This window comes from Lacerta agilis, chromosome 8 (genome assembly GCF_009819535.1).
Source record: "Lacerta agilis isolate rLacAgi1 chromosome 8, rLacAgi1.pri, whole genome shotgun sequence".
Lineage (NCBI taxonomy): Eukaryota > Metazoa > Chordata > Lepidosauria > Squamata > Lacertidae > Lacerta > Lacerta agilis.
In genome coordinates this window covers 51,218,018-51,234,960 of record NC_046319.1, presented here as the reverse complement: position 1 = coordinate 51,234,960, position 16,943 = coordinate 51,218,018, and the positions used below count along the sequence as shown (strand labels likewise).

The window sequence follows — 16,943 nt, the reverse complement described above, 5'->3', positions numbered from 1 at the left end:
AGCTGTGATCACAGGCTTATCCTGCTTTGGGAAGGCTGTGGGAGGGCTCTGGCAGCATCCCAAGTTCAGCCTGCCAGACTAGACTGTCTTGTTTGCTTTGTTTGTGTGGCATAAATGTTATGTCTATTCAGGCCTGCTGTAGGTATAATCCCCTCCAAGGCAAACTTTTCTTAAGTGTTTAAATAATTTGTCCTCTCCTTGCACAACCGTGCCTTCACCATTCAGCATTTCCTATTTGAAAACTGGTGGGATTTTTTAAAATTTGTCTTATAAAAACATCTGATTTCAAGTTATTACCTATACTTGAAACGTAAGAGGAGATTCCCTAGCCCAATAGTAAAGTTCATACTGTGCATACAAAAAGTGTCAGGTTCAGCTCATCTCCAGTTAAAAGGATCTCTGAAAGAGCTTGTTATAACACTGAATTTTTAAAAATCGCTACCTAATGCAGAGATTTACCTACGCTATAACTATGTATGTATATTTTCAGGTGTGATTGTATGTTCCTCAGCTTTTGCTGAATAAAGGAAAAAGTTTTAAGAACACCCCTTTTTTTCTCCCCTGGATTATTTTCCCATGGCATCAGGTTAACCACATCAGTCACCCACCCTTTGATAATTTCTACAGACATTATGAGAACAGCCTGGAAGCAGCACCTGTACTGCTCTATTTATATACAATACTGGGCAGAACAAAACAAAGTTGGAAACCAGCATGGTTTGGATAGTTGCCTTTAAATTTTGATATCCCTAACCCTGTGTGCATCATCAGTTGATAGCCACCGCAGAAGGCTTTCATATCTCCTCATCCATGACACTTGGCAATGATTTAGCATTGGCATGCCTTCCTTATCACAAGCAGGAGCTACAAACCACAATCCATACCTAAATTTTACGTATGAATCAGAGACAGTAGTTTGTTGTGACCCTGACAAACCACAGTGTAAAGCTAAAGTTTGTTCTTGGCTTCCTTGTTCTTTTGCATCCTTTGAGCAGAACAAACAACATTGCTGGTGTGGATATGATGCTAAGCCAGGGTTTGTTGCTTGCACTAGGGGAGGAGGGAAGCAGGAGCAATCTGCATATTAATGGTCAACCATGACCATGAGAGCTGGGAACTGGGTAAGCTGAATTCCACTGCTTGTTCCTTTTTTCTATAATGCCACAAGATTGTGGGCATCTGCCGAGCCTTGTATGTATGTAGCTGGTTTCCCGAGAGCCAAGGCCTTGCAACTTGGCTACATTACAGGCAACTCAGACAGAAAGAACTACAGTGTTAGGCTGCTTAGTAAAAGTGGCTCAGTTCTGCAGCTGGCGCCTCATTCCAGCAGCTGGTCTTCATCACTAATTTTGTTCCTTTCTTCCTTGGTAGATTACCGCCTGAATCCAGTGCTCAGGAAGGCCTGCAAAGCTGACATCCCCAAATTCTGCCAGAGCATTCTGACCAAGGCCAAGGATGATTCCGAGCTTGAAGGACAGGTCATATCCTGCTTGAAGCTGAAATACGCAGACCAGGTAACTAAGGGGCATGTGTTTCACAAGGACCTAGGCCAGAAGGTCCCCAAAGGGACTTGTTCTACTATGTGGCGTGTGCCAGTCAACAAGCATGTTTAAAATACAGGCAGGTCTCAGAAGCTTAGGCCCAGTTATACGGGTTCTCTGGGAATTTGTTCCAGTGATCTGATTTAATCAACCTAAACTTAAAAGTTATGTTTATTTAACTTAAAATTTAAAAAGTTTGCTGTGTAAATTTTACATGCTGAATAAGTATCTAAAGAATTTTTCCAGCAGCCCAAGTATTTGAAATGAATGTTGATTAGGGGAGAAAAAGGAATAAACCCCACTTAATAAAACATTTTAAGATGGGACAATTGAAAACATAGAGTTCCATACATGGTTTAAATTTTATAATAATAGAGTGTTTAACATTAATTTTATCAAGTCCTAAAAGCTAACCACTTATATTTGGAAAAAGTTGTAACTACATTTAAATCGCACAATTCATTACGTTATTAGCTAATTTTATGGAACAATACATTTTTGGAAATCCATCTGGTGTCACTGATCAGTAAGTGGTGCAATCATTGTTAAAAGGAGCAACAAGGAGCACTGTGTAAAGCAGCCACTGAGAGTTGAGAAGGCTTCCTCTTAGACCTGCAGACAGAAAGTAGAGGTGATCATTGAGCTGCTGGTAGCCTTCCTCTGCTTATCTTATCTTTCTTTATCAGTTAAATGGCCCTGCTCTTTTCCTTCATGAATATATTGAGGGATATTAGGAGAGAGAATATGAGCATAAGTAAACAATGGAGGAGGACTTATCTCTGCCTTATCTCCCTGGAAGCATTCAGAATTCCCAGCTGTCAGAGGCTCACTTGCAGGGGGCTTCTTCTGGTGTGGTGAAAGTAACACATAATAATTTCCCTCTTTGATCAGATTGCTTTGGCCTGCTGTATTCTTGCATCTTAAATTGAATTGCAGGTTTTGTGCAGCCTCATCTGATGTTTTCCCATATGAAGAATTCTCCCTATAGAAAAAAAATCCATATATTAAGCTGCCTTTTGCTTCCAAAGATTGACTTTAAGAGATTTTTTAGTGCTAAAAAATGCACCAAAAATACATGATTGCTCAAGTTAGTTAAGATTAGTGGTTAATGGCTAGTAGTTAAGATTTGTGCTGAATGTGCTTTAATGATTCTGTATAAGCACAGGTCTGAGGCAGGGGTTTTCCCACTGCTGACTTGTTTCCACAGTGCTGGTGAACCCATATCTCAGCCCATCTCTAGCTCCTTCCCCTATGGAGAACCACTTCATATTTTAACTGCAGTAGAAATGTGTTCATCATTAACGGGCCTAGGCAGCAGAAATAAATGAAGGGAAGCTATGTGTCTCTAAACACTTAAAAGTGCACAAGTGAGTTGTAATTAATTGGTTGTGGTTTCTGATACGTGTAGATTCCTGCTTGGGAACAGGCACCTCTTTTCCTTATACGTTTACTTGGTAAATAGTGCTAAAGAAGGTTATCCAGGTTGGAATAGTTCCAGAACGTTATGGTTTATCTGAGAAGCAGATAGGTTGGACAGCTCTGGCTAGGAGGCTGGGCAGTTTCTCTTAACAAGGGCTGGTCCAATACATCATGTTGCAGTAGGCAGAATATAAAATCTCTCTCCTCCCCGCCTCACAGTCCCCAGTCATAATATCCAAGACCAACACTTATTTTTACACCAGGCAGAAAATCCTACAAGTGCTTCTTCCTCTCTCCCAGGCAGAAAATATATAATAATAAATCACTAGCAATTTTCTGCCCTTTCATTACACTGAAAATCACTTGCCTGAGCCATTTGTCTAATGGCAGGGGATGCCTTTCTTTAGCACTGGTAAAGTCTGGATTCAAGCAGGATTGATGTTTCAGTATGTGCACAGTCTATGCAAGAGCACAGGTGAAGGTGTGGGAACCAGTAACTGTACTTCATTCAGCTGGGTAGCGGGTAAGGGTCTGAGGAACATGTGAATGTTGGTTCTTCTCCGGTGGCATGACTGTTCTTGTTCCCACCACTAAACAGCGTCTCTCTCCCGACTGTGAAGATCAGATTCGAGTGATTATCGAGGAATCCGCTCTTGATTACCGGTTAGATCCTCAGTTGCAGATGCACTGCTCAGAAGAGGTGGGAGCTTTCAAATTCAATCCTCCTTCACACTATATATGTTGGCAAGTTCTCATGAGCTCCTGGTAGTACAGTTTGAACTATGGCGATCTTGACTGAATCCCCTGGTAGTTTAAAATCACCTTGTGGTTGTCAGAGAATAGATTTGCTCCAAGAGCTGCTTGTGGAGCAAAGCATTATGGGAATCCAGCTTGGCATCTTACAAAAAAGTGGTTTGTATTTTATGTGGAATCTTCCTGTCCAGAGTTAAGTTGATATGTAAAGTGTCCCCCCCCCCCCGGTCCTTTTCATGCTATGGAGAATAGTGTGTGGGAGACTCCTTGTTTCTTCGTAACTGATATTTAAGGACCTCTTTGAGAACAAGTCTCCCTTGAATTTGGAAAGGAACAGGAAGCTTAACAGCAGGAGTAGACAGCCCCTAATAGTCTTGCCTTGCTGAGCAAAGATTGTATGAAAGAAGCATGGAATCCTGCTATTGCAGGGTGGAGAGTAGTTGCTGTTTGTCACCTCTGCTCATTTCCAGAAATTGTTCCAGGCTCTGCCAGCTGGAATTTAGCTTGACAGGGAATAGCTTCCAGCCTTGACCTTAGGCAACATCCACAGTAGAGGACCTCTGGGTAATGTTGCTAGTCCTCTGGGCTATGTTACACTGTAATCCTTTCCTCAGTAATAAAGGGATAACATGTACTGAACTGGAAAGTAAGGTTGTATTTGTTTCCCTTGCTAGATACCATGTTTTGGACCTTTTTGTCACATGAATTTGTTATGTTTCCCTCCAAAAGGAGGCTAATTTGTTGGCCTGTGGTACTATAACCTAATGTATTTTATGTTTTGAAAGATTTCTAGCTTGTGTGCTGAGGAAGCAGCAGCCCAGGAGCAGACAGGACAAGTGGAAGAATGCCTTAAAGTGAATCTCCTAAAGATCAAAGCAGACATGTGCAAGAAGGTAAAGAATAGGTGTGCCTCTGTGTTAATGGCAAGGGGGAGAATGCTAGATGGTGTACAGCTCAATCTGTTGGCATTCTCCTCACTTAGGAACTTATTCAGTGCTCCAGCTTTGTTCTCTAGCTTGGATGTTCCAAGGATTCCTAGGGTGGTTGCGATTTGCTTTCCCCCTCTGTCACTGCAACTCCATCCACTTAAGTCAGCCAAGGGAAGGCATCCATTCCTTCCCCTTTGCATTTTTCTATTGCCACACTTCAGCACATCCCTTTCAAATTCTGACCCAGCCGTCATAAATGCCTTCATAACTTTGAGTAGACTACTATAAATGTGCTCCATTTGAAAGCAACTGGAGTCTTCCACACTGCAAAATCTTATTTTATTTGAGAACTGCTCAGGGCTACAAAGCAGGGTTTAAGTATTCCAAGTATAATGAAGCAGCAGGAGGATGAGCAAGTTAAGATGAAATATGCAAATCATTATATTGAGGGTGCATTGCAATTTTGTGCCCTTCTAGGAGGTACTCAACATGTTGAAGGAGAGTAAAGCTGATATCTTTGTGGACCCCGTCCTTCATACAGCCTGTGCCCTTGACATCAAGCACCACTGTGCTGCCATCCCACCAGGAAGAGGGCGACGTAAGTCTTACAGCTTGCTAAGAAGTCCAGGAAGCATCTCTGCCACCAGTGGTGCGACTTCCACAGAGTCAATGATTTTCAGTCTTCTGCTCCTGTCGTTGGTATTGGAGAAGTCTAGGCACAATTGCACTCTAAACAACTTGCTAAGGATAGATTTGTACACTTCCTAGAGATGTGAAGGACTAGTAGATAGAATCCCCCCCCCCCAGTGGTAAAAATCAATATACTTGGGGGGGGGAACAGAGGAGCTTTCATACAACTTTCATCATCATTGTTTAGATTAATAAGTAAAATCCTTTCTAAGCAATACTCATTTTCTAAAAATATATATAAAATATGTTAAACACTGGGGTCACCAATGTGGTGCCCACATGCACCCCTGATTTTGCCAGGTCCCCCTGAAATCTCTGATCCCCCCAGTGCTCCCCCCCCCATGAAGTGGTGTGATGGTTGTTACCTGTTTTGTCACCTTGAGAAACACATAATAGCAAAAGAGGGGAGGGGAGAGATCAAGATCGTGATGATCTGAAAAAAACTGTGCCTTCAATCATTTGTAACACTCTTTCCTCTGTTCTGCAGAGATGTCCTGTCTGATGGAGGCCCTGGAGGACAAGCGTGTGAGGTTGCAGCCTGAGTGTAAGAAGCGCCTTAACGACCGGATTGAAATGTGGAGCTACGCTGCCAAGGTGAGCAAAGCTACCCGCTCTATTCGTCCAGGAAGACCTCTTCTGGGTGCCTATGGATTGTTGGGGATATGAGGGAATTGGAACAGATGGAAAGTACCAGTATGATGCATGTGTTGGTGCTGAAGGCTGTGAACACATGATGGAATGCTGCTACTGTAATGACAATCCTTGACACAATATGCTAGATTGATCTTGGAAGCGAGTCTTGAGTTACCAGCATGTACAGCCTTAATATGCATGTCGAGCATGGCTCCTCACCACTTCTGTGCAATTTTAAATTCCATCTGTAGAAAGCGATCCTTGCCAGGGCAAGTGCAGCACAAAATGTAACAGTTGCTGTTACAGAGCAGGGCCCCATCTCTTGATATCTGAGCTCCTGGCCTCTGAAATGAGCCTGAAATGGGAAACGAGAGAGAGAGCACAAATTGGAAGGCCCAGCACAGGGCAGCTGTGGGAGGGCAATACCATCCTGCTGTTGGACAGGCATGTAGCACCCTAGTGGGGGATCCCCACTCCTCCTCTCCAGACACCTTGCTGCACATACCTTGGCTTGTGTTTGCACACACTGCTGAGGAGAGATTGGTTACAGAAAGAACATCCTGAATCTCGAGGGAAAAGCAAGCAGTTGAAAGGATATAAGGAGCATAGGACTCCTCATGCTACTCCACAGCTGTTCATCCTTTTGTGTTCAATATCATGTGAGGGAGGGATAGGACCAGATGCTTTAAAAATCATTTATTAATGGAATTTATAAAGCTACCCCATTACACAAAATCTTTGATTGATGCCTAAAACAAGCACAATTAAAGTACAATATAAAGCGATAAACTAAAACCTAAACTAAAAACATTTACAGCCAAGAAGACTGGTCCATAAAACAAGTTATTTCAACGGTCTAGGACTAGGTGAATAGAAAGGTCTTCACCTGGCTCTGAAAATATCACAATACTGGTCCCAGGTGATCTTCTTTGGGTGGTGTGTTTCCTCACCCCGGTGCCACTACTGAAAATGCCGTCTCCCTTCCCTACTTTGTTCGTTTGTTTTTATTTGAAAGAATTTACAAGCTGCTTAATATATATTTTAAATTTCTTAAGCCTGTGAAGAAGAAAAGAAGGTTCAGGTAAGCACCTATGGGAGAAGGACCTGGCATAACACCAGCATAACATGGACAAACGGCCTAGCCCAGTTTATGGTCCTGCAACCCTATTCTGGTCTATACAGGGTTGTAACAAATCGGGTGGTTTTAGAGATTAGTTTGAAGCACTGACCCCTAAATTTCACCTGTACATTGTAGATATCTGTTACTATTGGTTTGGGAGCTGACTCTTCTTCCTCCTTGCCTGCCAGGTTGCCCCAGCAGAAGGCTTTTCTGATCTTGCCATGCAAGTGATGACCTCTCCATCCAAGAACTACATCCTCTCAGTGATCAGTGTGGGCATCTGCATCCTGTTCCTAATTGGCCTGATGTGTGGGCGTATCACGAAGCGAGTGACACGAGAGCTGAAGGACAGGTAGAGCCTGCCTTGGTAGTTAAAGGGAAGAAGGAAGGAAAGAAGGCCTGCCTGCCTGCCCGTTGCCCAGTTTGTACAGCCCTCCTCTGTATAGTCTCCCCTCCCACCTCTCTGGAGAGTACAAACAGATTAGAACAGCAGCCCGTGCCAGCTGAGTGTCCCATCTCGTCCATGGCTTCTCCACCCTCGGAACGAGTTGGCACGTGCAGCCTTGGCGGTCCAGCCAGCAGCTTCGTTACCCTGTCGTTAGCGACTGTTGTTTGCCTGCCTGTAGACAAGTTTTTTCTCTTTCCCTTTCTCTCTTTCTCATGCTGTCGGAACTGCCTTCACTCCCCAGACAGACTGACAACCTGCAGCTCAAGAGGTTTTTAAAGCAAATTTTTAAAGATCTGTTCCAGGCATAGTGTTGGACAGTAGGTCTTGGTGTGGAAGTGTTTGTGCTCCTTGGCTTAGGCAGGAGGACCGAGGGGAAGGGACATCACCCACCATTCACAGCTGGCCTTGCTTTGGACATCTGGCTCACCCTGGAACAAGCATCTCCAGCACATAATCAGTTAGCAAGAGTTGCCCCCAGAGGCTCGTCATCATCTCTACTGTTTTTGTGCTTTTGTTACTGTATTCTGTTGTACTTCTTTTTTTCTTTTTGTGGCTTGTTCCTCCATTTTTGCCAAAAGGCAATGCCTTCCATACTTCTCCAATCTTTGGGGTTAATAAAATATTGACCAAATTAAAGAAACTTCAGTGGTCTTACAGGCACCCCTTGCAAAACCATACTGTTACCTCAAGGGAAGCCTTTGGACAAGCTACGGTGGAGCTGTGGTCTTGGGTAGTAAGGTGGTGGTTTTGGAAGAAAATGAGGATTTGGGTCCTCCCCAAAGGGTTCTTATTTACAAGTTACTGAAGTTTCCTCCCGGAACTGTCAGGGAGGGTGTAAGACTTTTCTGCTGTCAAGAGTCCATCTAAAGAGATAATCAGCCATTTGGGAAGTAGGGAAGCTGGCAGGGCTCCCTACACTAAGCAAGGATGGGGGAGAGGAGGGGGGATAGCTTTCTGAGAGTTGGATGGGAGAGGTATCTTTGCTGAAGCGATGCTTTTAGTAACAGTACCACCATCACCCTGTTTGCAATGAGCAGGAGTGTGCTCCTTGTTTGTTGGTTGGAGAGCACAGGGAGTAACTTGAAGAAGAGGAAATACGCATGTGCAGGCTCCTTGTGGATAGTAGGATATCTATCAGCCTGTTAGACATGGTTGCCTGTATGCTCTAGAGGGCTAAATCATGAGTCTGCCCGACACAAGGCTTGAGTGCAACATCTTCTTCCCCTCCCTGCCCCTTTTCCTGCTTTGCTGCAACTGCTCAGTCAAATGTCAACTTCTCAGCGTTCTGCATTAACGTCACAAAAGCAAGGGGCTTTTGGCAATGGGACCAGCTGATCTTAATGATGATGTGGACATACTCAGCCATACCACTACTGTGAATATTTTCTGCTGCTCTTGAAGTGTTGGTAAAAGGCACACAAGTTTTTAGCTTTAGGAAACCTTTATTTTTCATCCTACTGGAAAGCAAGTCGTGCAAAGTGTGGCTTTGTTTTCCTGAGGATGGCAAACTGGAAAAGCTTGTGCAAGAATCTCACCCCACCCCACCCCTGAGGCCCACTGACTGTTTCAGGCCTCCAAAATTATGATGATTAGGGAAATCAGAGATCAGTGGGCGAGCCTGTGTGTACTGAAGGTTTTTTTTTGGACTATGGCCACTAGATTGGATTTCCTTCCCCGGCTTCTGATATTACTGAATCTATGAAGGATGACATTGGAAAGGAGTGTGTGCCATAGTTCCCCAACTAGTGCATGCTCAGTGCATTCCAAAGCCTCTGTTCCCTACCCCCTTTCACCCACACCTGAATGCCCTTCAGTATTTTGTTATTCTGTGTTTTAACTCTGAAGCAAGGCATAGACTTATTTATCCTAAGGAATCCACCTTGACTCTGAAATGGGGTGGCAATGGTGGAGGATGCTCCCAGGGCAACCCAAGTCACTTGCAAGAGAGGCAGCCAGCAGAAGATTAATTGCAGGGTGCTTAGAGCTGCCATTCATGCTGTAGGAGGCAAAGAATAGCCTTGGTCATATCATCTTTTGAATCCTACACAATGTTGGGAAGAAACTGGTACTTGCATATGGTGACCCTGCAGCAAATGCTGTGAAAGGAGAGGAGGCTCCCACCATCCTGGCTAGCACATGCATTCAAATAAAATGCACAACGTATTATTCTTACATTGCTTCCCTTCAGCCAGCTACAGTTGCCTTCCCTTGATCCTAGTGGGAGTGTTGCATTGGTTAATGAAAGAAAAATGCTCTCCTGACTAAATTCCCATAATCAGCAGCAGTGGTTTTTGCAGGCATATAGTGATGCTGCTGAAGAGGAGGAGCTTGTGTGAGATGCACGTAAGGGAACTAGTTGCCTGGGAAGAGACAGAATGCCAAAGCCATTACAGCCAGCCAGTCACTCCATTCTCTCAGTGACCTTGAGTGAGCCATTGTTTTAAGAGATGAGAAGAAGTCTCGAGTTCCAAGCACTGCAGGTCTCTGTCACGGCATCACCTAAGCCTCCATGCACTCTCCTTAGACCTTGTCAGTTTCAGTCTGACAGCTAAGTATTCCTGCTTTGAGGCTTATTTGAGGGACGGTTGTTTACAAAAATTATCCTAAATCTAAAGTGGCATTGTATTGCCAGTGTTGTGCTTGCCACTTCTTCCTCAGAATACGTGCCACTGCTTGAGGAAGATGGAAGGGGCTGTGCTGCAGTTTGAATGTTTGAAAAGTACCTAGGAATTGGGAGCTTGTTTTTCTGCTTCTTCCCTAAAAGTTTCCCTGTTTGAACTTGTAGTACTTGCTGTCTTCACCACTATGGCCTTGACTGTCTTGTAACACGAGTTCCTCCAGCTTCTGGACCCTGTGCTGCTGCTGCTTCTCCTTCCTTGTGTCTCATCTAAAGTTGTGCTGATGCTGCTCTCTTGGCTCTCATCTCAAGGAAGGTCCCCTGGTTTGATGCATTGGAGATGGAAGTAGGCAGTTTGGGCACTGCTCTATGCATAACAGGATTAGAGCTCCTGCAGAAAAGCCCTGGTGGAGCCTAAAGGAGCAGGGATTTCTTGGCTCTTAGTGGTGGCTCTTAGATGTAGCCTGGGCTATTCTCCTGTCCCAAAGTAAGCTAAGGAACTTGCTGAATTGGAAAACACATCCTGTTCCACTTCATAGTTTGTACAACTGGGTTGATAGGTTGCACACTCTTCCTACATACACACTACAGGTGCATCCAGAGCATTAATATTAACAAACTGGAAGAGTGCTGGATGTAGGGAACTGTCTTTAGGAAGTGGTGCCATCCAGCATGTGGTACCAGCACTGTCCTGGCCCCTGGCTTGTGCTGACACCTGTTCTCATATTGCTGGTCCTTATGGACAGCTGTGACCAGCATGATAATTGGTACCATTTCTGTGTAGATTCTGAGCATCACGTGCGCTGCTTCTCCATCCGACACTTGCAGACTCCTCCATCCAGAGGCTCCCTAGTTGGCGCAAAGAGAATCAAATGGCTTATCTCAAGGTTCTTGGAAATGCATCAGAGGCAGGCTGCAATTTCCCTTCAGGTATTCTTTGGAACTCAATATAAGTGGTGTTTGATTGAAGAATAGGCGTGTTTTGTGTTTGAGAGAAGCAAAACGCAGGCGCACAGAACAACTCAGGGTGGCATAAAAGGGTTTGTATTCGGTGCCCCTCCTGCAGCTTGCAAAACCAGCCCATTGGAGAGACAGTAAATTGGTAGATTATACAGCTAATGTTGGCTGACCCTTAGTCCTTTAAAAAAATGTAACATTAACAAAGGTGTGTTTTTTTGTAAATTGTTTTTCCTTTCTATGTACAAAATCTTGGCCATTCTTTCTTTTTACATGTTCATGCTGTGTAATTTTGAATTGTTAACGGAGATTCTGAACATAATGTGCATTTTTTTCTGTACAGATGAAATGGGAGAATTTAATAAAAAAGAGTCTGCAGGTTTTTACTTGTTTTGCTTGTGTCTCCATCAACTGTGAATAAAAAGGGAATCTCCCTCCCCAAGTCATGCCACACAAACTGTATCTCCTTTTCTTTTTAATCCAGAAAAACATTTGAACTAAAAGCTCCTGTGATAGCTTTGTTGACAAGATGGTAAAATGTGGGCTGGATTATAATTATTGTTGAATGGATCCACAGCTGGTTGAGCAACCATATCCAACGGGTGTTCCTTGATGGCTCTATCTACCAAGAAAGGGGTCTCAAGTGTCAGCGCTGTGTTCTGGGCTATTAAGCACCTTTATAAATTACTTTGATTCATGGCATGTTTATCAAGATTTGCAGATGGCATGAGACTGAGACTAATTATAGCTATCACTTTAAAAGATAGAATCAAAATTCAAAATGATCTTGAGAGGCTGGAACACTAGGCCAGTGTTTTTCAACCTTTTTTGGGCAAAGGCACACTTGTTTCATGGAAAAAATCACGAGGCACACCACCATTAGAAAATGTTAATTTTTTTTAACTCTGTGCCTATATTGACTATATATAAAGTAATTTTTCAATTTTTCCCACGGCACACCAGGCAACATCTCGCGGCACACTAGTGTGCTGCGGAACAGTGGTTGAAAAACACTGCACTAGGCTACAAATAACTGAAATTCAACTGAGATAAACATCAAATACTGCATTTAGGTACCAAAAAAGAGCCAGATTTAGGTTGGGTTGGGGACCTAGCTTGGCCGTGAGAATTTAGGTTTCTTAGTCAATCACAAGCTAAACATGGACCTACAGTGCAATTTTGCAGATATACGTATAAGCAAAAACAATCTTCAGCTTAAATTAACACAAGCATGGTGTCCACAACATGGGGAGTAAAAGTTCTGCTCTGGTTGCTGCTCAAGCAACATCTGGAGTACTGTTTCATTTCTGGGTGTCACATTTAAACTACATTTACCAGACGCCTCACCGTCTTGAAAACCACCTGCATTTTTAGCCTCCCTTTCCAACAAGGAGCTCAAGGCAGCAGACATGGTTGCTCCTTCCCCTATTTTATCTTCATAATATCTATATGAGGTAGGTGAGACCCAGGATGGGTTTCTGGCCCTACCCACCACTGACATGTGGCCCTCAAAAGGTTGCCCAAAAGAGGGTGTAGTTCAGGCCGAAAAAGGTTCCCCACTCCTGTAGGTGCAAAGAAATCTTGCTCTGGAGCAAAGTTCATTATGCCTGCCAGCCACACTTCTTGCTCTGCCTTATGTCAGTTTTCATGAACCATCCCTGACCCATATGGGAATTCCGTTGCCCAAAGTGATGGTTAAGAGTGATGCCACGAGCCACTGTGTCTCACTGATGCAGTGTGGGGTAGGCTTACTTGGCTTTGTTGAAATATTACAGGATATGGAGAAGAGGCATTTGTACTGGATCTGCATCAACAGTAGGCTCAAGTGTTGGGGAAGGGGGAGGGGACACTGGAACAGTGTTAACCCAATAAATGCAGAGTGCTTCAAAACTGGAGTGCCTGTGGCAAAGAGCTAGCCCAGGATGGAGAAGATCTGGTATTTTTATTCTGGGCCAACCTTTGTTTTTTTGTGCAATTGGGAGAATATAGAGCTTAGCTGTTCAATGGCGAGTTCCTAAACTGGAGGAAAAGGATCTTGTTCTATGTGAAGTTGAGGCTTTATGAGAATACATTCCCTCCAACTTAATCATGCAAAGCTACCCAATTTGGCTTTTTGGTTGTTGGTTTTTAACCTAGTGCACCACTAAAAATTAATCTTCAACTTCCTTCATATGAAAACTGATGAGCTTCTCTTTGTCTTGCACCTAAGGAGCCTGTGTGTTACACCTAAAAAAGATAACAAACGACATACAGATGGATGTATTTTTTAAAATGGGGATGGGGCAGGGGTCAACCACTGCATGCTTCTTTGTCCCAGGAGGAGGTGCAGCCTAAAACTTGTTTCAGCGCACAATAGACTGGAGTCTCCTTTGTTCGCCCCCCCCCCCAAATTTCATCTGAACACTGTCCCAAGATGCAGGCAACTTTAGGGGCGAGGGAGGGGGGCACTTTCTACGCTCTGGAGGAACCAGGAGCCTCTTACCCAGCTGAGGATGGCGCAAGGCCCGCGACCTTGCTGTGCTTTACAGATTGCCCGCAACTTGACATCATTTTTGGAGCCTACGAGTTTACAAAAACGGGTGGCAACATTACAGCGGAGAACAATCACATTACTTACTTTTTGAAAAAAATGTGAACACCGAAGCCGAGCTTTCGTTCATTTATTACATTAACATATTTCCTTTCCTGCAAGTTGCTAGGGCGCACGGTGCGGGCACCCCTCCCCGTTTTCTTCTCCGTAACAACCCTGCGAAGTAGGCTGGGGTGAGAGACCCACCAGGGAGCAGCTTGATGGGTGAGCGGGGTTCACCATGTGCAACGGTTCCACCACTCCGGCAGAAGCCTTACGAACGATCCCGCCAACAAAAGCGACTCGATCGACCCCTCGTTGCTTCCCAAAGCGTTTTTAACTTTATTAGTTTTTTTGCACTTGCAGGTATGGAAAAATAAATGCAAGCTGAAAGCAATTAAAAATAATAATAAAGTAGCGGGAAGCTGCCTCGAGAATATGCGCCCCACCTCTAGCACTGGCAGTTCCTTGGCGAGCAGCGCGCACGAAACTCCAGGATAAGCGGAGCAGCATTAACGCCGCCACAGCCGAGGAACTGCACACTGCGCCGGCGCGTTGCGGAATCCTTCCCATCCCCGCCTCTGTCTCGGACTATCACACAAAGATAGCGGAGTACGCTTGCGCGGAGTCGTAACCCCGCCCCCCCGATTCTGATTGGCTGCCGCGCAGCTGATGTACGGCACCGGGTGCGCTCCTGTCGCGCGATCCGGCCGTAAAGCACAAGCGGGAAATCAAGGAAGGGAAGGGAGAAGGTCGCGCTCCGGAGGGGAACCCGGCGTAGGTGAGGCGGCCTGCCTCCCTTTTCCCCTGTGCAATTTTGGGCGGGGCATGCAAATAAGCCCTGCGTGGGCGGGGCCGGCGCATGCAAACGAAGGCTGAGGAGGCGGGGCCGTTGCATGCAAATGTGGCCCCAGGGTGGGCTGGTGGGTTCAGCCAGGTGTGCCCTTTGCTGCTGGGGCAGAGCAGTCTTGCCTTCTCCGCACCTACAGAAACCTAGGCCTACCTTGCAAGGTGGTTGCTGCTGGGCATAACTGTGGAGTTCTTGAATGGCTGATAAATTCCTCTTCGAATGTTAAGTTGTTGCTTTAATTGTTAGATACTTTAGGGTGATGAGAGAGTGTTGGACCAAGACTGATGAAGTCAAATCCCTCCTGCCACGAAGCTCTCTGGGTGACCTTGGAACACTCACAAACTCCAAGCCTCACCTGCCTTGCAGGGTTTGTTGTGAGGACAAAAGAGGAGAGCAACACATTGCCGCCTTGAGCTCTTTTGAGGAAAGGTGGAACATGAGTTTAATAATAGCTGGCTTGGAGTGTTTGTCCTCCAGATATAGAATCCTAGAGATGGAAGGATCAAAACTCCTGCTGTTGCAGGGAACCCGTTATTTCAGCATCCCTGTTTGGTGGCCACCCAGCCTCTGTTAAAAAAATCTCTCTTGAAAAAGGCCACCACTTTCCGAGATAATCTGTTCCTTTGTTGGGCAGCTTGTACGGCCAGGAAATTCTTCTTCATGTTTAGGTGAAATCGCCATTCCTGCAATTTGAACTTGTGAGTCAGATCTTTCCCTCTAGAACAAATTAGAATAAATTTGTTCCTTCACCTCTGTAGCAGCTGTTCAAACATTTGAAGATTGCTATCATATTGCTCCTTAGTAGTTAAGTACAAAAATAATAATAATACACAGCTCTTGCAGCCTTCTTCATAGGGCTCTGAACATTTTTGTTCAATGCCCCTCCCCAATGTTCCAGCTTGTTGATAGTCTTTTATTATTTCCATTGCTGTGTATCTTTTCCAGGTGGTCAGCAATCTACTTCGTGCTCCAGATGTGGTCGTATTAGTGCTGAAAAGTGGGGTATGTTTATTTATTTCACCCAAGTGGAATATTCTTTTCTCAGTGGCGTAACCTGACATAAAATTGTGTCGGAGCACAATGGTTCTCCTTTGCCTGTGCCTTTGGTGTGGCATGTGAAGTGTACAGGTATAATATCTTACGTGGGGTGGAAAGAGTTGGGTTGAGAAAGATAATACAGTGGTGCCTCGCAAGACGAAATTAATTCATTCTGCGAGTGCTGTCGTAGAGCAAAAATTTCGTCTTGCGAACACCAACGGGGGAAGAGCAGTTTGACAAAAAAAAGAAATCGCGAAACTTTTTCGTCTTGCGAGGCAAGCCCATTGAAAAATTTGTCTTGCGAGACAGCCTTCCGCTAGCGAATGCCTTTCGTCTAGCGAGTTTTTCGTCTAGTGAGGCATTCGTCCACTGTACAGGGTTTTCTAGATCTTGCTTGTGGGGCTGCATTTAATGAGCTGCAGTCTCCTGTCTTTATGTTCTTGACTTTGGCAGATACAGCTTTGCTGTAACTAGTTCTTCCCCATTCCATTTTTTAAAAACAGCATTTTTGCCTTTCAAATCTCAGTGTGTGACTTCCTGGTAGCCTGCTTAAATTTTAACTGAGCAAAAACAATAATGTAAAATGAAAAACATAATTTTATTTCTTATCATTTCCTTGTTATGCTCAACTGTTCAAGTACTAGGTAATAGTGGTTCGGTATGTTCAGTATTAAAAAGCATTTGTTCTGTATGTGCTGTAACCAATTTAATGGCAACAAAGTTCCCCACCCAGCCAAAAAAAATAATACCTTTTGTTTGCACTCTGTTGATGCTACATACAAATTCAGTATTTTATGTCAAGCAACTCAGCATTTGAACAGAGTTGGACTTCCTGCCTGGTCTTTATTTATTTGTTTGTTTGTTTATTAGGGAATTGCTATAATTCTGCAAGTGTTGTTAAGCAAAATAAAAAAAAAATCCATGCATCGTTGGCTTTCTCTCACATATTTTTCAATGATGTTCAATTTGTGACAGTGTGTCCTTTGCAATGATCATCTTTTGCAGCAGGACCTGAAATCACCTCTGCCTAAGGCTATGAGTGGCTATTATCTGTCTGGGTTTACAGAACCTGGTTGGGGGAACTTTTGCTCCATGTCAGTTGACTCTGTATAAGTCAAGGAGATTGTAATGCTGGCTGATGTCATTTTAAGCCATGATATAGTTTTGCAGATTGATTTTGCATAATAATGTTATGTTTTCCATAAATAGCAACTCTCAGGATTTATCTGTGGGGCTCGGAAAGGGCTAAAGGACCCCCCTCAAGATGTTCCTCCGGCTCTTGTCTGATGTCCGGTGGCAAAGAGCTAGCCCAGGATGGAGAAGCATGACCAGCTCCCGGCACAGTAGCACAACTGGAGCAGACCCTCACCCGACCCCTC

The 16,943-nt window shown here is 44.4% G+C and overlaps 1 protein-coding gene across 3 annotated transcripts in view; it reads left to right on the top strand.

Annotated features, from left to right (window-relative positions):
- Positions 1-11,491, top strand: part of GLG1 (golgi glycoprotein 1) — a 64,431-nt gene extending 52,940 nt beyond the window's left edge. Inside the window, exons 21-27 of one of the 3 annotated variants that reach the window (XM_033157416.1) lie at positions 1,372-1,514; positions 3,559-3,660; positions 4,499-4,606; positions 5,120-5,240; positions 5,820-5,926; positions 7,274-7,437; positions 10,935-11,491. In XM_033157416.1, coding sequence (XP_033013307.1) covers positions 1,372-1,514; positions 3,559-3,660; positions 4,499-4,606; positions 5,120-5,240; positions 5,820-5,926; positions 7,274-7,437; positions 10,935-10,941 — 752 coding nt within the window. In that variant the 3' untranslated portion in view covers positions 10,942-11,491. Of the gene's footprint in view, positions 1-1,371; positions 1,515-3,558; positions 3,661-4,498; positions 4,607-5,119; positions 5,241-5,819; positions 5,927-7,273 lie in introns of all 3 variants that reach the window. The other 2 variants (XM_033157415.1, XM_033157417.1) reach the window with 2 other exon arrangements.
- Positions 11,492-16,943: the final 5,452 nt, after the last annotated feature.